The 20,974-nt window shown below is 59.7% G+C and overlaps 2 protein-coding genes across 2 annotated transcripts in view; one reads left to right on the forward strand and one right to left on the reverse strand.

Annotated features, from left to right (window-relative positions):
* Positions 1–1,605: 1,605 nt before the first annotated feature.
* Positions 1,606–3,020, forward strand: F2RL3 (F2R like thrombin or trypsin receptor 3). The gene is made up of 2 exons (XM_029917848.1): positions 1,606–1,714; positions 1,966–3,020. Exons 1-2 carry the CDS (start codon positions 1,606–1,608, stop codon positions 3,018–3,020), a joined length of 1,164 nt encoding a protein of 387 aa, XP_029773708.1.
* A 1,614-nt stretch (positions 3,021–4,634) lies between these two features.
* CPAMD8 (C3 and PZP like alpha-2-macroglobulin domain containing 8) overlaps positions 4,635–20,974 on the reverse strand; it is a 79,751-nt gene continuing 63,411 nt past the window's right edge. The window contains exons 27-41 of the mRNA XM_029919000.1: positions 20,231–20,387; positions 20,030–20,104; positions 16,927–17,092; positions 15,877–15,963; positions 15,663–15,799; positions 15,161–15,316; positions 14,980–15,042; positions 14,033–14,217; positions 11,842–11,929; positions 10,951–11,025; positions 10,269–10,374; positions 10,073–10,183; positions 9,163–9,372; positions 8,466–8,589; positions 4,635–5,681 (exon numbers count right to left, since the gene is read on the reverse strand). Coding sequence (XP_029774860.1) covers positions 5,660–5,681; positions 8,466–8,589; positions 9,163–9,372; positions 10,073–10,183; positions 10,269–10,374; positions 10,951–11,025; positions 11,842–11,929; positions 14,033–14,217; positions 14,980–15,042; positions 15,161–15,316; positions 15,663–15,799; positions 15,877–15,963; positions 16,927–17,092; positions 20,030–20,104; positions 20,231–20,387 — 1,762 coding nt within the window. The 3' untranslated portion in view covers positions 4,635–5,659. The remainder of the gene's footprint in view (positions 5,682–8,465; positions 8,590–9,162; positions 9,373–10,072; positions 10,184–10,268; positions 10,375–10,950; positions 11,026–11,841; positions 11,930–14,032; positions 14,218–14,979; positions 15,043–15,160; positions 15,317–15,662; positions 15,800–15,876; positions 15,964–16,926; positions 17,093–20,029; positions 20,105–20,230; positions 20,388–20,974) is intronic.

Consider the following 20,974-nt stretch of genomic DNA (forward strand, 5'->3'; position numbering starts at 1 on the left):
CGGAACGGCTGAGTCAAACCTCCCTCCTGGGGGGCTCAGCCCTGCCCCAGACTCGCCCAGCTGCCAGTCCTCAGCCCTGTATGGGCTCTCTGCTCTGCTCCTGGAGGACCACTGGGGGTCCTCATCTGGGTTTCCCTGTGCCCTGAGATGGACACAGGTCACGAGTTGCCAAGAGACATAAGCGTAGGGCTGCATTTGTCACTGGTGCCGGTGGGCACAGCTTGGAAATGGAAGAGACTCCTGCCTATGACCTTGTCCCAGCTGGAACTCTCTAGGCCTCGGTACCACCCCCCCCCACCCCCCGCCCTGGGCTGGAGTAAGGGACCTCAGCACCTCAGCCTCAGCTGCACTCTGTCCAGGACTGCTCGGTCACTTCCTGGCTGGTCCCTGTGACCTCAAGTGTGTGGGTAGATTAAGGCTCGCCACACCAGAACATGGCCACGTCACACCCCTTCCCCACTCCTAGTTCTTCTTCCTTGACCCTCACCACCCCTCAGGGTCCTCCTGCTCTCAACCCCCCCCCCCCACTGCCAATGTGGCCCAACCCTGACCACACAGGTCGAGGACCCCCAGGGCGGAACTCCCCAGGGCAGGATGGCACAAGGCTCTCCCTCGAGGGACCTCGCTGGGGATCGTGTGCAGCAGAGAGACAGAGTACCCTCCCCTCTGAGCCCCTCTGTGTTCATGTGCGCAGAAGGTCCGCATCTCAGTGCAGGGACGTGGAGGGGCCAGAGGACCGGCTGGCTGGGAGGCCTTCTCTCCTGGGTTGGCCTGGACACCGCTCTCAGGCTCAGATACGGCCATGACCATCCTCAGGGCCCCCAGGCTAAGGGTGGAGCCAAAAGGGGCGTCGGGAGCCAGGGATGGGCACCTCCCAGAAGTAGGCACCCCAGGGTAGAACGTGGTCAGCGTCGTGGGTCCAGGCTGAGGACCAAGACTTCCTCCAACACCCTCAGCAGACCCCTGACTCACAGAGTGCCCTCCCCTTCTCTGCGCCTCCCTTTGTGCCTGCCCAGCTAAGGTGCAGGGGTGTGAGCGAGGCAGCAATAAGGCAGGGCATCCCCCCACAGAGGACCTGGGATGCTTGGAGAAGAGGACAATAGTCACCTGCACCTGCTCTGACCTCTGGCCTGGGGAGGCAGGGCTCTGGGCCAGCCAGCCACAGACAGGAGGTCGGGGTCAGGTAGGGGAGAGGCTTCAGGAAGGACCAAGAGCCCTTGACTGGGGACGGGACCTGGAGGAGTGTCATGGGAACAGGGGCTGCAGACGTGGCAAGAAGTGGCCACTTAGCCCACAGAGGCTTTCTGGGCCCATCAGGTGCTGGGGGCGGGGACTGCAGCCTGGAGCCTTCTCCCCTGTCCTGCTGGCCCGGCACCTGCACCCCAGCAGGCACCTGTGGTGTAACTGAGTGGCCCCAGCCACCAGGCCTCCTCAGGCCCCACCACAAGCCTGCCATGGGCTGTGGGGGCAGGGACTGCTTTATCTCACCGGGCCCCGTCCACTCCCACACTGGCACTCAGGAAGCTGGGGGTGGGGGTCCAGCCAGGCAGGAAGCCCGAGCCCAGCTGGCCGCAGCCCAGAGCAGCCGGTGCCCAGTCTAGCAGCATGTGCATCCTCCCGCTGCTATGGCCCTTGGTGCTGGGGCTCAGCCTGGGAGATGGCCCCCGGATCCCCCTCACCTATGATGAGCTGGGGAGCACAGGGGGCGACCATGGTGAGTGACCGTGGGCCCCGTCTTGGAACTTGGGGGAGACCTAGAGTCAATGGGGGGAGACAGGTAATGGAGGGGGGCCTCCAGCTTAGCCCTGAGCTCGCGGGGCTGGGGGCGTCTGTGTCCAGCTCTGACCCACCAAGCTGGAGGCTCCCGAGAGCTGAGGCCCAGACCATAGCCCCTCAGGAGCGGCTGGGTGGTGGGGCGCAGGGGTGACGGTTAGACCCTCAACACCTCCATCCCCTTCCCCCCAGATGAAACACTGGGGTCCTGGGAGGGGACCCCTCACCCCGAACTGCGCAGCTTCTCCGGCCAGCTCTGGTCCAACCGCAGCGACGTCGTTGAGCTCCTCAACAGCTCTCGGGTGCTGCTGCTGGGCTGGGTGCCCACGAGGCTGGTGCCCATGCTCTACGGGCTGACCATGCTGGTCGGGCTCCCCACCAACGGCCTGGCACTGTGGGTGCTGGCCACGCGGGTGCCACGGCTGCCCTCCACCGTGCTGCTGATGAACCTGGCAGCCGCCGACCTCCTGCTGGCCTTGATGCTGCCGCTGCGTGTCGCCTACCACCTGCTGGGCCAGCACTGGCCCTTCGGCGAGGCCGCCTGCCGCCTGACCACGGCCGCGCTGTACGGCCACATGTACGGCTCCGTGCTGCTGCTGGCAGCCATCAGCCTGGACCGCTACCTCGGCGTGGTGCACCCGATGCGGGCCCTCACCCTGCGAGGCTGGCGCCTGGCGGCCGGGCTCTGCACTGTGGCCTGGCTGGCGGCCGGCACCCTGGCGCTGCCCCTGGCGCTGCAGCAGCAGACCTTCCGGCTGTCGCGCTCCGACCACGTGCTGTGCCACGACGTGCTGCCCATGGGCGCTCAGGCCTCCTACTGGCGGCCTGCCTTCATCTGCCTGGCGGTGCTCGGCTGCTTCCTGCCGCTGCTGGCCATGCTGCTGACCTACGGGGCCACCCTGTGCACGCTGGCGGCCGGCGGCCGGCGGTACGGGCACGCGCGGAGGCTGACTGTGCTGGTGCTGGCCTTGGCCATGGCCTTCTTCGTGCCCAGCAACACGTTGCTACTGTTGCACTACTCGGACCCCAGCCCTGACGCCTGGGGGAACCTGTACGCCGCCTACGTGCCCAGCCTGGCGCTCAGCACCCTCAACAGCTGTGTGGACCCCTTCATCTACTACTACGTGTCCGCCGAGTTCAGGGACAAGGTGCGGGAGGGGCTGCCATGCTGGGCTCCAGGCGCCTCAACGGCCTCCAGGGAGGGGGGCACCCCGGGCAGCGGCACCCGGTCCACATCACTCGTGTGATGGCCCCTCGGAAGGTGAGACAGAAGGAGAGTGGGCTGTGCTGGGTCAAATCGGGTCCCCTCCCAATTCATGTCTGCTGGGAACCTCCAAATGTGAGATTGTTTGGAAAAACGGTCTTGGCAGGTGTAATTAAACGTTGGTCACACAGGAGTAGGGTAGGCCCTAAGTGTGGTGTGCCTGGTGTCCTTCCAAGAAGGGGACATGAGGGGCGCCTGGGTGACTCAGTTGGTTGAGCGTCTGACTCTTGATTTTGGCTCAGGTCATGATCCCAGGGTCATGGGATCGATCCCATGTGGATCAGTGTGGAGCCTGCTTAAGATTCTCTTTCTCTCTCTCCCTCACTTGCGTTTTCTCTCTCTCAAATAAATTAAAATTCTTTAAAAAAAGAAGAGGAAACGGATACACATAGGGAAGAAGGCCAGGCAACCACGAAGACAGACACTGGGGTGATGTGGGAACAGCCAAGGAACGCCGCACCTGCCAGCGGCCACCAGTAGCTGGGACAGCAGCCTGAGTCACTGTCCTGCAGACTCCCCAAAAGAAGCCGACCCTGGCCATGCCCGGATCTCAAACCTCTGGCCTCTCGAACTGTCAGAGAATAAATTTCTACTGTTTTAAGTCACCCGTTTTGTGTTATTTGGTTACAGCAACCCCAGGAAATGAATACAGGGGTTTAATGCATATGCCCAGGCCCAGCCAGCTCCCTGGTGTCCAAGGTGGGGCTGAGGAGGCAAGGCCCATGCTGTCCTGCACCTGCTGTGGGACCCCCCCCCCCCCAGGAGGCGACCAGGAGGCTGGAGGGCTGTCTGTCCTCTTGCCCAAAAGCCCAGGGTCGAGCTCTGGGATGGGCTCCAGGGTCTGGGGGGGCCCTCCTGCACCACTGTGGAAACCCTCATTTCACTCCTCAGCATCCACAGGACTCAAGTCTTCTTCTGTCGCTGGGGGCTGCAAGATGGTCCCTTTTCCCCTTACCCCAAGATTCTGATTCCTCTTCTTGCTTGATGCTAACGTCCTCCAGGACCCCAGGACCAGCTGGGCAGGTGACTGGAAGGTGGATCGTGTGGGCCTGGGAGTGAGGGCTGTATCCCTGTGACCCCCACCTCCCAGCTGTTTACCCCAGGCCTGAGCCTTTCTGAACTGAGTTGGGGGGGGCGGGCACCACATGGGGAAGGACAGCCACTGCCCGGGGCACTGTGGGGCACTGTGTCTGGGGGTAAGCAAGGTCTCCCAAGGCAGAGGGGAGCGGGGGCCACACCTGGGCTCCCCACCAGGGCCCATATTGTCTCTGGTCTGGGGAAGAATGAGCCAGTGGGCGGGCAGACCCAGGACACACGTGCACGTGAACCTGGGGAAGGACAAGATTAGTGATGCGTATCCCTATCAATAGCCTGGTTGATGATGTGGCAGTTTCCCAATCCGTTACCGCTGGGGAAGGGTACCCGGGAGTGCTCTGTACTGGTAGAAGTCCCTAGAAATGCACAGGAGTTTCCCATTAGGTTGCAGGTGTCTGAAATACTCCTCCCCATCCTGCTCTGAAAGGCTGGGCTGTCCGCTAGGGAACTAGGGATCTGGGACTCTGTCCTCAGTGATGCCCCCTGGAGGCCAAAGCCTGTCTGTGACTGTGGAAACGAGCCTTTATTACACCAGGAGCCTCCACAGGGAAAGGGGCCCAAGGTCCAGAAACGGTCCCTTGTAGGCTGGTGGAGGTGATGAGCACGGGAAGTGGCCGGTGCTGCAAGATGGGGACCCACTGGCCAGGCAGCACCTTCAGGGTCTCTGTGCCATCCGTGGTGGGGGTCAGAGATGAGCAGCGTTGGCTGAAATAAATACCACCGCAAGGGTGGGGGGTGGGGGGCGGTGGAGACAGACTGTGAGGGAGGAAACAGACAAGGCATCCCCTGCGGTTACAAAGAGGAATCTGATGACAGCTGGGAGGGTCCCCCAGGGAAGGCAGGTCTGGTCGTGGAGCTGGGAGAGGGCAGTCCCCCCCCATCAGGGGTCCAGGGGGCGTGAGGCCCTGAGGTGAGAAGTCGGCCTAGTCCTGGAGACAGGAAGCTGATGGTGTATGTCAGAGCCACGGGCTTGCCCTCCGGGGCTGGTGCTGTCAAGACCAAACATTCAGGGACCCCAAAGGGTAGACAAGGGGGTATGTGGGGACCGTAACAGTTATGGGTCTAGGTCCAGGGGCTCAGAGGCCCAGGTGCCCCAAAGGGGGCCAGAGCTTTGCGTTTTGGAGCAAGGCGGCTGGTCCCACTTTGAAGTCGGTGATGAGGGGACAGATGCTATCTGTGTCCCTGACTTGGCTAAATGTCGTGTCTCCTCTGACACAGGTCTCTGGTCTTGGGCCCTTCCAAGGGCGTGAGCTGCTCTGGCCTGGGGGTGGGGGGCGCCCAGCCCCAGGAGCAGCTGGGGAGGTGGGGGGATCGAGGCCGACCCTCCCGTTGAGGGGAGGGGGCCCATCATCCACTGAGGCCGATGTCTGTGCTCTGTTTATCAGGTTCCTTTGGGGGCTGGGGTCACCTGGGGTGGGGTCCGCCAGCCCACCAGAGAGTCAAGGGAGCTCTCCTATCAGCGGCCCCCTTCCGGCGGGCGGTGACAGTGACAGGACACAGCCAGATCAAGTCCTCCTGCTCCGAGCATCAGGAAGAGAAGCCACTCTGACTGAAGAGAGAGAGAGAGAGAAAGAGACTGTGGGCTTCTAGGTTCCCTTTGGAACCTGCCTCCACGTCGCGGCTCAGCCTGACTGCTTCTTCCCATTGGGGCAGGTGCATCCCTCCTGGAGAGGGGCTGGGGGGCACGTGGTTGGGCCCAGACCCTCAGGACCCCGTCCGCCCCCACAGGGTCACGGTGATGGGTCAGGTTGTTCGCTCCTGCCACACAAACGACGTGGATGGGCGGCCAGGAAACTCTGCCGAGTGAGAAAAGCCAGTCCCCAAAGGCTTCCGTTAGCATTCCCGAAACAACAAAGTAGAGACAGGGGCTGGGTGGGCGCCACTAGGAAAGGACAGCTGTTCTGTATCTCGACTGTGGCAGTGATGACACAAATCTTCGTGTGGGGAAATGTCACAGGCTCGATTGCCAAAGCGGGGACATGTGAACATAGAAGGTACGGACGTCAATCTCCTGGTGTGACACTGTCTTTAGACTCATCTGCCAGATGTCGCTCAGGGAGGGACTGGGTGAAGGGCCCCTGAGGGGTCTCTGTGTTATCTCTGACAGCCACGTGGGAACCTAGCATTACCTCAGATGTAAAGGTGTAGTAACTATCTCCCCACACTGCAAAAGTCAACCTCTGAGCAGGCACTGGAGACAGCTAGCAGATACAGGAGGGAGGGGTGGGCAAGGCTTAGGCGGGTGTACTTTTTTTTTTAATGTCTTTATTTTATCTTGAGAGATAGAGGCAGAGAGCGAGTGGGGGAGGGGCAGAGAGAGAGGGAGACACAGAATCTGAAGCAGGCTCCAGGCTCGGAGCTGTCAGCACAGAGCCCAATGCCGGGCTCGAACCCACGAGCTGGGAGATCATGACCTGAGCCGAAGTCGAACGCTTAACTGACTGAGCCACCCAGGCAGTTGGGCAGGTTTAAAGACGGACACAGGACAACTACAACATGAGGGGAGGGTGAGGATCACAGATGGACAGAAATGGCTTCAAAGTTGCCACATTTTTGGTGAGGCAGTACAGTATTCGCACCAAGTAAACCCAAAAATTTAAGGATGTATATTATAATCCCCGGGGCTATGAGGAGAAAGTAATGCTGGGCACCTGGGCGGCTCAGTCGGTTAAGCATCCGACTTCAGCTTAGGTCACGATCTCACAGTTTGTGGGTTCGAGTCCCGCATCAGGCTCTGTGCTGACAGCTTGGAGACTCGAGCCTGCTTCCGATTCTGTGTCTCCCTCTCTGCCTTTCCCCCACTCATGCTCTGTTCTCTCTGTGTCTCTCAAAAATAAACAAATATTAAAAATTTTCCCCAGAATATATGTTGTAACCCCCAGAGCTACAAGTAAAAAGAAATGCTGGCGTGCGTGCGTGGCTCAGTCAGTTGAGCGTCTGAACCTTGATTTCAGCTTAGGTCATGATTTCACTGTTTGTGAGTTCAAGCCCTGCATCGGGCTCTGCACTCTGTCACCGTGGGGTCTTTCTTTCCCTCTCTTTGCCTCTACCCCATTTGCTGTCTCTCTCAAAAATAAACAAAAGTTAAACAAAATTAAAAATAATGCTAAAACAGGAACAGCGGGCTCAAAATGGAAGCCTATGAAAATATCCAGTAAATCCAAAGGGAGGCATGTGGAAAACAAAACAGAACAAATATGGGAACAGCAGCCATAAAAGCCCAGCAGCCCTAGCACTGCGTTAAATGCACAGGGACTCAGCCCCGGGTCTGGTCGGGGGGGACACTGCCCCACCGCCCCGAACCTCTGGGACTTTGGTAGGCGCTGATGGAAAAGCATTCCCAACGGGGTTTGCTGAGTGGGAGTGCAAACCAGCCTTTGCCACTGAGGCACAGTGGAGAGCCCCAGGGCTCAGACAGATGCAGCCTCAGGCCTGACTGCACAGTGACCCCCTGGGAACTGGCACATACCCGAGCTGATAAAATCAACTTGTGGCTTATACCTCTGGAGCCTGCTGTAACTGAGAACCAAAAGATTCGCCTCCTCCAGGAAGTCTGCCGAGCGCCCCTTCCCAGCCTCACCCACCTCCTCCTCCCTTTCCCAGAGTGCCGAAGATTTCTCTGACCGAACTCCACTCGGGCTCCTCTTTTTCGGCTAGGGCTCAACTTCTGGGCTTCTGTGTTTATTCCAGCACTGTCCAGTTACAGCAAGAACTCTGCTACGTTAGCTTAAGCTGGACTCCTCCCCTGTATCTGATCACTCTCCATATCTAATCGGCTTCCTCCTCCCCAGCACCCCTGGGGCCCCGTCTGATACCCTGGCCTGCCTTTAGCGGAAATACTGTTAGGTGGGTTTGGCCAGAATCCCATCTCCACCCCGCTTCTTCCCCGATGTTTCCTGTTAGTAATTCTCCGTCCACTGCCCCCCACCCTGGGTCTTGGCTACAAATCCCCATCTGTTCTTGCAGAGCTGGGTCCCGTCTCCGTCTCTACTGCAAGACCCCACTGCACGGTCCCACTACCCATCTCATACTTAAGTTCTCTCCCTTGAATCAAGCCTTCCTTGCCATCTTTAACACGTGTCATGAATAATTTCTTCCTTTAACAGAGTCCCAGTGGGCCTCACGGGCAGGCCTGTCCTGGGGTGGAGTCCTTGGGAGGGCTCAGCCTCACCGCGCTCACGCAGGCTCTTTTCTGAAGTGTGCTGGGTAGACTGTGGGGAGAGGGGTCAGGAGAGGATGGATCTCCCACCTCGTTCCTGGAAACCTGCAGGCTGACCCCTCTATTAGGTCCAGGGCAAGTAGGGGGAGGGCGTTGGGGGGCCCCAGCTCTCACCTGTCCTCCGCCTCCCCCTCCAAGTCTATCACTTCATGGCCATGACCAGCTGCCACGTGCCCAGCGTCCAGGGGGGCTGGGTCAGAGTCGTAACTGTATGACGCAGAGGCTGGTGTCAGCTGCTCTGGAAGGAAGGGGGACTCTATCAGTAGGAAGGCACTGGAGGGGGAGGGTCCGGATGACAAGCCTCGGAGAGGGACCACGCAGAGGAGATCTATGACCTAGAGCACCAGGCAGGAGGTGGGAGGTCACAGGGTGGGGGAGGAGGACACAGAGATCAGAGACGGGTAGGTGCAGAAAGGCACAAACTTGGGGCGGTAGCGAAGAGAGACTCAGCAAGATTGAGGAGCCGCAGAAGCCCAGATGCAAGGAACCAGGGTGGTGGGGTGGGGAGGACACTAAGCCTGAGGAACGGTCTTGAGTCCAAAGACAGAGAGAGAGACTGGAGGAGAGATGCAGAGGTCACAGTTGGGGGAAACGCTGGACAGAGAATCCAGGACTGGGAGAGTCAGGAAGGAGGGGTGGGGGGCAGGGGAGAAGAAAAAAGATAAGAGTAGAAAGTGAAGCTTGAAGGGAGTGAGGGGTGGGGTGGTGGTGATGGGGGGGGAGGAGCTGGAGGTAATGAAAAAGCCTGATGTGTTATTTATGCGCAGGGAGAGGTGGGGTCCCAGAGGCTGCATCCAGAGTGAGTCCTCACCGAGGACACAGTGGCCAGGTGGCGCGGGCTCCAATCTCACTCGGCCTAGGCAGGCGGCCTCCTGGAGGTGGCAGATGCTAGTGTAGATGATGCCATCAGAACCGCACACAGGATCCCCGCGGGCGGTACAGTCGCGGGAGCAGCCACAGCGAGTAATCTTCGCCCCCTCCTCTGGGGCAGCCACAGCACCCCGCTCGCCTGGGGACCAGCCTGGGGGCGAGGTGGAGTCGGCAGGGCCTGGGGGACCCCGACCCCCCCTGTGCTCCCCAAGGGCCTGGAGTGAGGGGAAAGTCCCTGGCGGCAAGGACTACCTTCCTTCGGATGTCCCTGAGCCCTGACCGGGTAGAATTTCATGCAAGTCTTTGCTTACTGCTAACAAAAACAAAAATTTATCAAGGAAAGCAATCTAAACCTATTTCAAGATGTGTTCAAGATGGGTTCAATATGAAAAATAAAGAAAAGGGCCCTGAAGGACCCCCCACCGCCACCCCCCCCAAGCGCCACCCAATGCTTTGCTTTGGCCACTCTTTAAGTTCAAGGCCAGGGTCCTGCAGTAGCTACGCCTCTATTTTGTGTTGGAAGAGGGACACTGGCTCTGCTCTGGGAACCCTCCCTCCCAGCTTGGCCCCGCCCTCTCTCCCACACGCACCCCCGCTTTCACCTGCACCGCTTGGCCCGCCCCTTCCCACTGCCCGCCCACACCTGCTCGGCCCCGCCTTCCCACTTTCGCCCGCCCCCTCCCGCTGCCCGCTCACACCCCGCTAGGCTCCGCCCCCAAAATGTTCACCCTTGACTTTGCCCCTTTCTCCTGCCTTCACCAAGCTGTCCTCCTCGGCCTGGTGACCCCCTTCCCTGCTCTGATCTGAGCCCCAAGAGGACGGTGCGGGTGGCAGTGGCCCCGCGCACTCACCGGGGCCCTGAGCCGGGGCGCGCTCCACCTCGTTGCACGCGGGCCCTGCGCACAGCTCCTGGGCAAGCGGACTGTGCGCGCTGACATTGTAGAAGCGGGTGGCTTCGAAGGCTGCGGGACGAGGGAGGGAGAGTGACGAAATGACGGATGACAAGGTGAGGAACTTAGTCAGGGGTGCGGGCGGGCGCGGGCCTACCAGGCTCGTAGTAGTCGTACACAGAGACGGGCAGCGCGGACGTCCTGCCCACCACATGCTCACGGAGTGCCCGGAACCGCACGCAGGTCAGGCACTGGCTGGGGATCTGCGGGGTTAGCGGACGCGCTCAGGCCTGGCTGGGGCCACTGGGCTCAGGGATGAGCTACGGCCCCTATGCTCTGCTCTGCCTCAAAGTGGGGGCCCAGAACTGGCTAATTTGGTGGGTGAAACACAGGAATCTGACTCCACTCAATTCTGTGGGTCCTTCTATCCTACCTGGAAAAACATCTGCTGGTTTTCACTTTCCCCTCCCCTATCCCTGGCATCCACTAGTCCGATTTGTGTCTCTCTTTGGATTCACCTGTTCTGGACATTTCACGGACATGAGATTATACGAAGCCTTTCGTGTCGGCTTCTTTCGTTCCGTGTTTTCCAGGTTCATCCACATGCATCCGTACTCTATCCCTTTTTATGGCTGAATACTATTTCACGTCCCTCCCAACTTTTCCCGCCAACACCACCAGCTGTGCCGGCTCTGCCTGAATTTATTATTGTGCTCCTTTCGTTCTCACAACAGGAGATGGTTGCAGGAACCCCACTGGGCCATGGCAGCTCCACCCTCATGAACAAGGGTGCTGTGGGAGCCTCCAGCCCTGCCCCACCCCCACCCCACTGACAGTACCTCGTCAAAGTAGAAGAGGACTCCGCGTCCAGCCACCTCGTACCTCTTCAGCGTGAAATGCTTGTCAAAGAGCAGCTGGCGAGGAAGCCAGAGGTCAGGGCCCACCTAGCCCCTCTGTCCCTAGCACTTGCTTCCTCCCCGGCCTCCATGGGGACTACGCTGGTCAGCGGGAGGTGGGCCAGATCCAGAAGGAGGCCAAGTCCCCATGGGCCAGGGCCAGGGGATGGAGGTCAGTGTGACCCCTGCCCCGCCAGCCTCCCGGGAACCCAGGAGATGGTATGCAAGGCTGCTCACCCCTCCCCTGAGCTGCTGCCTTCCTCCCCTTCCTGCAGCCTCCCTTGATCCAGCCCCAGCCCGAAAGGCCTCCCTGTGACATCCGAGGTGCCCAGCTGAGCCCTGCCACCTGCTTTTACTATAATTACATTGAACCGCCCTCCAGCCTGGGAATTTATTGTTTGATCCATAAAACCAAGGCCTCTGTGCTGGCCCTCCTCACGCTGGTGCTCTTCCCAGCCTCCCTGATCACCTCCACCCCCTGCCTTTCCTTCTCCACCTGCCCCACACTGCAGGGCTCCTCCAGCCTCGGGTGAAACAGCCTCCCGCCCCAAAAGGGGACATGGGACTGGTCTCTCTTGAGCTGGAGGGTAGTAGTAGGTCTCTGGAGAAGCAGGGCTGAGGGTATCCTAATGCACCCCATGTTGTCCCTAAACCACATTCATGGTTGACTTCTCCCCTCCTCTGCCACCTGGATCCCCCCCGCTCCCCACCCGCCCCTCAGTAGGTGACCAGCCCCAAAGCACCAACCTTGCCCAGAAAAGAAAAAAAAAAAAGCCGGGAATTTGCAGCCTGGAGGTAGTCAGCTGGGGACCCCGCCTGCCGGCACCACCTCACCTGCTCCAGGCTCTCGATGTCCGCCCGGAAGCCCGAGAGCAAGGGCACTTCCAGGACCGCCATGTTCGAGGACCCCGCATGCAGCCACCTTCCAATGAAAGGAGAGACAGGCCCTTGGTGGAATTTGTGGCCCCCCTCCGCAGCCCCCTACACTGATGTCCTGGGGGAGCCCGCCCTAGGCCTGGCTGGGTAGCCCATCTGTACAAACACAAATCACTGGTCAGCCCACTTCATCACTGAGACCCTAAGACCATAGGGGTCCTGGGTCTGACCCAGGTCAATTGACTCTGGGCTGTTTGCCCCGAGCCCCGTGCTGTGTCCCCACTGGAAGCAGCCCCATGGGGCCATGGGAGCCCAGGTGACTAGGGATACTCAGTCACTCCCCAGTGCGGGCCCTCAGTTTCCCCTTCTGTGACATGGGGTGTGCTTAATTGGCCTCTGGAGCCTACTACCTGCAAGGCCCCCCCAGTGCTGGGTGCTGGTGACAAGGAGGGTGACTGACATTCAGAGAGGAACCAGTAGACTCAGGGCCCAAGGCGCCGTGGTGGCCTCAGCCCCTGGGGAGGGAGGGGGGCTTCCTATGGGGGTGAGGCCTGAGTAAGCCCCTATCTGGATGGCACACTGCAGTTCATTCTGACGCATCAGAGAGAGGAACAAAGATGTCCCCAGCTACATGGGACCATGGAAGCCAGGCATGTCCCCAGCAGGCCTGATGGGGCCCGAGTTGGGGCCAGACTGCCTGCTCCCTGCTCCCCCTACTCCAGCTAATGGCAGATGGAGGGTCAGAGTAGAGGGTGGCCTAGGCTTTGGATGCCATGACAACCACCCACCTTTGGGCTCCCAGATCGTCACCATGGCAACGAGCATCCTCTGAGGGCAGCTGCCTGTGCCCCCCGAGGACCTCCGTGGCCTGGTCCTGGGGTTACCCTCAGGAAACTGAGAGGCATGAGGCTCTGGTGAGTCGGGCAGGGGCCACAAACAGCTGTCCCCACCTGGGCCACCTGCCTCACCTGTCACTGGGGTCTGCTGCATCCATTGGGAAGCTTCCATTTCCTTCTTTCATTCAGAAACCATCTGCAGTGTTAAGTGCCTGACATTAATCGTCTGATTGCCAAAGCATCCACTTCAAAGGTATTTATCTTGGATAAACATCGCAAGCTGGCTGGACACAGCTACCCAATTAAACCACTAGACAAGAAGTCAGGCGCCCCCACATATGAAGTTCCTCTTAGAAAACCTTGGGTAACCGAGATAACCAAGAGATAACCAACCTCCTTTTCCCTTCCTGCTCCCTAATTCCTGCTCTTAATTAAAAAAATTTTTTAAATGTTTATTTATTTTTGAGAGACAGAGACTGAGCATGAGTGGGAGAGTGGCAGAGAAAGAGGGAGACATAGAATCTGAAGCAGGCTCCAGGCTCCGAGCTGTCAGCCCAGGGCCCGACGCGGGGCTCAAACTCACGGACCGCGAGATCATGACCTGAGCCGAAGTCGGACGCTTAACTGACTGAGCCACCCAGGGGCCCCCTGGTCTTAATTTTAAATTCACCAATAAAGAGTGGACTGACGGCAGGGCAAGGGGTGCCTGGGTGGCTCCGTCGGTTTAAGCGTCTGACTCTTGATTTGGGCTCAGTTTATAATGATCTCACAGTTGTGAGCTCTGCTCTGACAGTGTGGAGCCTGCTTGAGATTCTCTCTCTCCCCCTCTCCCTCTGCCCCTCCCCTACTTGTTCACAAGCATGCTCTCTCAAAATAAACGAATAAACGTTAAAAAAAATAAGAGTGGACTGGCAAAACCCTAGGCCCCCACCCTCTACCCCAGTAAAGGCCGAGTCCCAGGTCCATACTTTATCTCTCTACCTGTGACCTTGCTGTGTAGCCCAAGCATGCTGAGTAACTTCCAGGACCAACAAATAATGAACCTTATCCCTCAAAGTTCCCTGATGGTTGTTGCTGAGGGTATCTTGCAACCGTAACAAGAGCCACAAGGGCTGGTCCAGCCGCAGCAGAGGGAAACGTGGTAGGGGGCAGGCCGGCCAGTGGATGGCACCACCATCCATCGGCTCAGACTGACGCAAACCGGCATCCCTGAGCACCTGCCCAGCACCCTGGGCCTGGGAGGCTGTCCTCCTCTGATATGGCCTCCACGGAGGCCCAGGCAGGCGTGTCGACCAGCAGGGAGGTGGCCTTACCTGGTGCACACCTCCAGGGTCACCTGGTACTCCTGCTGATGCTGGTCAGCTGCTGGGTCGTCATCATCTGCCGAAGAGGCGGGGGCGGGGGTCCGCCGCTGCTCAGCCTCCGGCTCCTGGAGCCTCACCAGCAACTGGAAGGCTGGTTTGGCCACCGGGTCGGGCACATTGTAGGTGACATCAATCTGGGGGGGGAGTGTGGGAGGACTGAAGCTTAGGGAACCTGGGGCTGGGGAAGGGGAGCAGCAGGGCCATGGCCAGAACGATGACAAAAGTGGCATCGATGGCAGATGTGGGGACACCTGTTAACTTCATTGGGCCCTGCAATCGCCCAAGTGGGTGCAGATATGACCATCATTCCATTTTCACGCATGTCAAGTCGGGGTCCAACAGCCTCCGGGCCTCCCCCACCAGCCCACTGTCTTGTCTGGGCTCCCATTTTAGAGATGGGGAAGCAGAGGCTTCTAGGAAGACTTGCCCTCTGACCACCAGCCCGAGCCCACAGGCTGGCCTGCCCCAGGCCAGTCTGCAGCTAAATTCCAGGGCCTGGTGACTGAGGGGCTGCAGCAGGGGTGTGGGTGGGGTGGGAGGGGCAAGCTGGGGTAGGGCAGGAGTGCATCTGGGTTCAGACAGCATCAGGGAGAAGAGCCTTAAAGCACTGGGCAAACCCTGGGCACAGGGGAGGGCATCTGCTTATGGTCAGAAACCACTGGATTGAGGACCAAATGGATTTTCTTGGAGGGGGGGGGCCACACTCTAGAGAACGCAAGGCCACCTGCCTTGGACAGGCAGGGCTACACTACAGGGGTCAGACAGTCTGCCCCGGGGTCTCCCTCAGCCACACACACATCCATCCCACTCGGCCTGGCCCTCCCAGCCTGCCGCTCTGGGCATCGCCCCCAGGTCCCAGATGCCCCGGCGAGTGCCCGATTTCCCTGAAGCCTCACCTGCATCAGGCAGCAGCCGTCGCCCTTGGCGCTCACAAACAGCCCCGTGGGGAGGCTGGGGATCTGAAGAGAGAGGACACCATGACACCCTCCGCAGACACGCAGGAATGTGTGGGGCAGGCGGTGGGGAGGGGCTGCCACCACCGCCCCCGCCCCTGCCCCCTGGTCCAGGCACACACACCGCCGCTGTCTGAAGAACCTTCTGGTTGGCCCTGTGCAGCTCAAAAGTTTCCTGGTAGTCCAGGTTGGTGGAGGCCAGGGAAACAGTGAGGTTGATGCTGCCGGCATATGACAGGATGGCATACTCTGCCAAGGCCTGAAGAGCCACACAGGTGTCCTGGGGACATAGCAGGAGGTGCTGTCAGCCCTAGAAATGGGTCAGCAGCAGTGTCGCTGCCCCCCATCCCCCCATCCCAGGAGGTCTGGCCCAAACTTTGAGCACCACGGACCCTCTCTGAAGGCCAGAGGCCCATGTGGGTGGAATGGAGAATGAATGCGGTACAGACATCCATGGCCTGGGGGCCTATAACAGGTGGACATCCGCACAGAAGCAGAGGCTGGGTCCCTGTCGCAAAGCCGGGTGCACCGTCCCTCAGGCCCTACCCCCCGCCTTCTCTCGGACTCCAGATCTCCAGGAGCCGCCTTGGGACCTGAGCCCCTTCCTCCGGCCCCGCCCAGCTCACCTGCGTAGAGGAGAAGCCCCCGCGCGCGTTCCGCTGCTGGGACAGCCACTTCACCACGGGCAGGGCCGTGGCCACGTCACCCAGGAGGGTGAAGGTCAGCAGGGCATAGGCCGTCATTTCCACCTCGGCGGAGACCACTGCGATGGACAAGGCTGGCTGGGACCCTTCTGACGCCGGGACCCAGCACCCAGCACCCAAAGCAGGGGGCCAGTACCTGACTGAGAGACCCCGTCGCTGAAGCTCAGGAATGCGTCCTTGTCCACGTCCCGGGAACCCGTCAGGCTCCAGTGGGTGACCCCATCTGCAGGGCCAGGACAGGTCAGGGCCACAACCCAGGTGTTCAGCGGGGCACCCTGCGGTGACTGTCACTGTGCATGGGCCTCCAGAAGAGACATGGGGGGTGGGCAGACCCAGAGGAGCAGGGTGCCAGGGGCAGACGGCTGGGGAGGAAGGGCCTTGGAGCTGTCTCAGATCTGCAACTACAGGAGGGACCCAGTCCCTCCTGCACCTCGGGAGATGTCAGTGGCCTCCCTCCTGACGGGGCCCTGATGCGGCTCCAGCCGTCCCCACTCAGGACTGAGGAGGCCGCTTGCTGCTTGCAAAGGCTCCAAGGATTCTGAGCTCGTGTGAGATGTAAAAGGCCCTCAGACCATAGAGACACCCGGGCCCCCGACCCCAGATCTCAAGCAGTGAGTTCTAAATAGACACTGTCATCCAATCGGGTAGTTTCAGGATTTGGCTTAATGTTAGCTTTTCTTCTTAGCAATGAAAGCATTTTTCAGGCGACATCATAAGCAGAAAAGCTGCTGGGGAAGGTGGGGGCGGGTAGTGGGATGTGGGCAGGGAGGTGGGGTGGGGAGGGGGCTTGGTTGGAGAGGTCTCTGCGATGGGGGCTCCCCAAACTCAGTGACAAGTCATTTTGTTGATGGAGAGACCAACATCCTGAAGATGGAAAAGGCTTCCTTCCCCAGGCTCACCCAGCGATGGAAGGGAGGGGGCCCTCCCTGCCTCCCAGCACCCTGTCTCTGCAGGAAGCCAGGGGTATTCTCCACTCTGCCCTCTGGGCTGTCCCCTATTCCACGAGGGAGAAAAAGGACACTGGGGCCCAAGCCACTTCATGAAATGGAGCCGCTAGACGCCAAGGACGAATAATAAACAAAACAGACTGACTGAGCAAAGGGTGCCTTCTCAGCTCCATGCATGGGAGAGGCCCGGTGGGCGGGCCCCACGGCGGCCTCTGGGGTGGCGCGCAGGGGCCACCTACTCTGTGTGATGGCCAGGCTGCGGAGTTTTCGCAGCGCCTCGGGGGCTGCCGGGCTTCGGAGCAGGGTCAGCGCGTAGGCAGTCAGGGCACTGCTGTAGGGGTCGGCGGCCAAGGGCATGCTGGACTCCAGGAAGTGCCTCGCTCTGGCAAGGGCGCCCCTCTCCTCCTGTGGGATGGGGAGTGGAGGAGGCTGCTCTGTTCCCCCTCCCCCAACCCCACCCACCTGCCCACCTGCCCACCCACAGCTTCCCGGGGAGGGGGGCGGCACACGCCTAGGGAGAGCTCGCAGACTCTCATTCTGCCTCCTTCTAGGGCTCCCGCGGCTGCGGACTTGGCTTTCACAGTCCCATCCCATTTCTGTTGGTGCCAGCTTCCTCCTGAATGAGGTCTGAGCACAGCGTATCAACCCAGAGAAGTGCTGGGGGAGTCAGGCAGAGCCCCGACCACCCTGTCCCACTCACTCCTTCACCAGGCTGGCTTTTAAGAACCCCTGCCCAGCCCCACTTCATCCTCCAGGCCTCACTTCAAGCGTTGCCTCCTCCAGGAAGCCCACCAACCCTGATCATGCATTTCCACCCGCAGCCTTAATGTGAGCCATTGGAGGGCAGAAACAGAGTCCATGGTCCAGAGGCAGCTTGATTTAGAGAAGCTGCCCAAACTTCTTGGTTAAATGGGAAACAATTAATTTAATAAATGAGCAAGGGTGTTCCTGTGGGCACCAATGGAGCCACGGTGTTGAGATAGATAACTCTGCTGTAGGGGCGCCTGGGGGGCTCAGTCAGGTCAGCATCCGGCTCTTGATTTTGGTTCAGGTCATGGTCTCACAGTTCCATGAGTTCAAGCCCCGCATCGGGCTCTGTGCTGACAGTGTGGAGCCTGCTTGAGATTCCCTCTCCCTCTCTCTCTGTCCCTCCCCTACTAGAGCTCTCTCCATCTCTCTCTCTCTCTCTCTCCACCTCTCTCTCTCTCTCTCTCTGCTTTGGTGATTGTTAAGATCTCAGGAACAATGTTCTCCCAGAGCTCTTCATCTTTAGATCAAGACGAAGTATAGAAACTGCCCCTCGTGCGTGGCATCGTGATGTACCACGTCCCCCCCGGGCCTGGGCCAGGCATGACAGAGCAGATGAACACAGGCCCAGTACTGGGGACGGGCCGGACACAGCGCAGTTAGGATACACAAACCCGTAAGAGAGGACGTGGAGACGCAGGCACAGGGCCATGCTGAGACAGAAGCAGACACTGGAGGGATGTGGCTGCAAGACCAGAAACGCCTGGAGCCCCCAGAAGCTGGAAAGGCCTAGAAGGACCTTCCTTTAGAGCCTTCGGAGGGAGCACAGCCTTGCCGACACCTTGACCCCAGACGTCCAACTTCCAGGACTTTAAGAGACTAACCGGACTGTTTTAAGCCACTTGCTATAGCATCCGGACCCCGATCCGGGGGCCACTGTCCAACTGGGTGCACAGAGGCCCTCAAAGTCCCGAGTGGATGAAGATACACGTGGCACAGCTCTAAACGTGGGACCGGGTTCGAATGACCTGGATGTCCATTTAACTGGAAGAAGGAGCAGCACCAGAGGGTGGAAGGGGGGCCCAGGTCCCTCGGCCTCAGAGGTGCAGGTGTCTAGCCCCCTGTCCTGGGCCTCTGTAGAAAGACATGGTCTCACAAAGCTGGAGACCAGGAGTGTGAGGTCAAGGTGTGGGGGCAGCGCTGGCTCCTTCCGAGGGCCACTTTGGGAAGGGTCACTCCCAGGCCTCTCCTGGGCTTGCAGCTGGCTGTGTTCTCTCTTTGTCTCCACGTTGTCTTCCTTGTGTGTGTATCCGTGTCCAACTGCCCCTTTTTATAAGGACACCGGTCCTGTTAGATTAGGACCCATCCTGATGACCTCATTTTAACTTGATTACCTCTTTAAAGTCTCTAGCTCCAAATGCACGTGCTAACGAAAGGCCATGATGGACACGGCGGGAAGGTGGCTGTCCACAAGCCAGGAAGAGAGCCCTCACCAAGGACTGACTCAAACAGAACCTTGACTGGGGTTTCCCAGTTTCTAGAACTACAAGGAGTAAATGTCTGTGGTTTCAGCTGCCCGGACGGTGGTATGTAGTTACAGCGGCCTGAGCGGACTGAGACAGCGGGTTAGGACTTCCGGATATGTGTGTCTTTTGGGGAGACGCATTTCAGCCCTTTAACACAGGGCAAGGGGCCCTCCAGCAACGGGACCCAGAGGATCTTAGGTCATGGCAAAGCCTAGACCCGGAGGTTAAATCTGGATCGGGAGGCCACGAATTCTGAGCAAAGCCACGACCTGCAGTTCATCACAGGATGTACAATGGTGGGGTCCCTACTCCCAGGGCTGGGGTCCACCAGGGACACCCTCACAGCACGGAACGTGCCCTATGCACCCCCCATTTCACAGAAGCAACAGTGGGTCTCCAATGCCTTGGGACACCAAAACCTTGACCGGCTCTAGTACCCACTGTAAATGGAGGTTCTAGAACCTCCCCCCTCCAAAAAACTTCCACAAGGTTGGGGCGCCTGGGTGGCTCAGTCAGTTGAGTGTCCAACTTCGGCTCAGGTCATGATCTCACAGTTCATGGGTTTGCACCCCGCATCGGGGTCTGTGCTGACAGCTCAGAGCCTGGAGCCTGCTTCAGATTCTGTGTCTCCCTCTCTCTCTGCCCCTCCCCTGCTTGTGCTCTGTCTCTCTCTGTCTTTCAAAAAATAAATAAAATGTATAAAAAAAAGAAAACAAAAAAACCTCCCACAAAGTTTTGCATAGGACCCCCTGAAGCGAGCCCATAGGTCATTGGCCGGGAACCTGATCTGGCCCCAAACAGGGTCTCGGGGCATCAGATAGTCCTGGGAGGTCCTGTCTTCAGGATGCCGCACCTTCATCCCCCCCCCACCCCCCCGCCACGATTCTCACGGGAATCTCGCAATCCTCTGCCCAGGCTACAAGAAGGCAAACATCCTGGGACCACAGGAAAGCATGACAAAGAGTGGAAGAAGGGCATCGAGGAAGAAGGAAAGCCTGGCCCGAGGACAGCCAGCCTGGCCCCCGGGGGAGAAGCCACCCACCTGCTCCCCCCGCCGCCCCGCGCTCACCTCCGAGGCGGTGCCTGTCTCCAGGAGCGCGGTCACCACGTAGGCCGTCAACGGGACTGTGCCGTGGATCCCACCCTGCAAGAGGACTCGGGGCCTCACCCTGAGCCGAGGGGACAGCCCCCGACCCCCTGCTGGCCCGGGACACACTGGGGAGTGGGGGGGGGTGCTAAGTCGCCAGAAGGAGGCGGAGAGGCCGCTCACCTGAATGTCCTTGTTCAGGATCCTGCCCACGGCCGGGAAGGAGCCATCGCCCCGCTGCTGCCGGACGATCCAGCCCTTGGCGGCCACCAGCTCCTGCGGGTCGATGAAGATGAAGCCGTGTGCCTGGGCGAAGGACTTCAGGACAAAGGCCGTGAGCCTGAAACAGGATGAGGCAGGGGCTGGGAGCGCCATGGGTGGGGGGCGGTGGTGCAGACAAGGTCGCCCCGAGGAACCTCGCATGTCCCTGCACTGCCTGAGCCTCTGCTTCCTCCCCTACAACCCGGGAGGGTCCAGCCCGCCCTCCCGGGGCTACTGTGAGCACTCCAGGGAAGTGTGTAGGCCCCCAGCAGGGCCCGACGACAGAGGCCAGCCTCCCTGCCCTGGCAGCACCAGGGTCTGGCACGGCAGGCCTTCCCGTGATCTGGTCCAGCCCCGCCTCCCCCTGCCGCATGCAGGAGACCTTCCTTGTTGCACCTCCACAGTCATTCCCCAAAAGATCCCCATTCTTCCAGAGAGATCTCCAGTCTTTCATGGAAGCCTGCAGCCAGGTGCCTTAGATGCTTAGACCCCTGATGGCCCTAGCCAGCCACAGTGAGGGGCATTTCAGTCCCGGGGCTTGGAAGTGACTTTTGAATGGGCACGTGCGGTGATGCTGGGAACAGCTGCTGCAATTTTGCCACCATGAGGGGAGTAGCCACTGTGCTGAGAGAGCCCACAGAGGCCAAGGGAAAGACCCGGGGGCCC

Source organism: Suricata suricatta, chromosome 12 (genome assembly GCF_006229205.1).
Source record: "Suricata suricatta isolate VVHF042 chromosome 12, meerkat_22Aug2017_6uvM2_HiC, whole genome shotgun sequence".
NCBI classification, from domain to species: Eukaryota; Metazoa; Chordata; class Mammalia; order Carnivora; family Herpestidae; genus Suricata; species Suricata suricatta.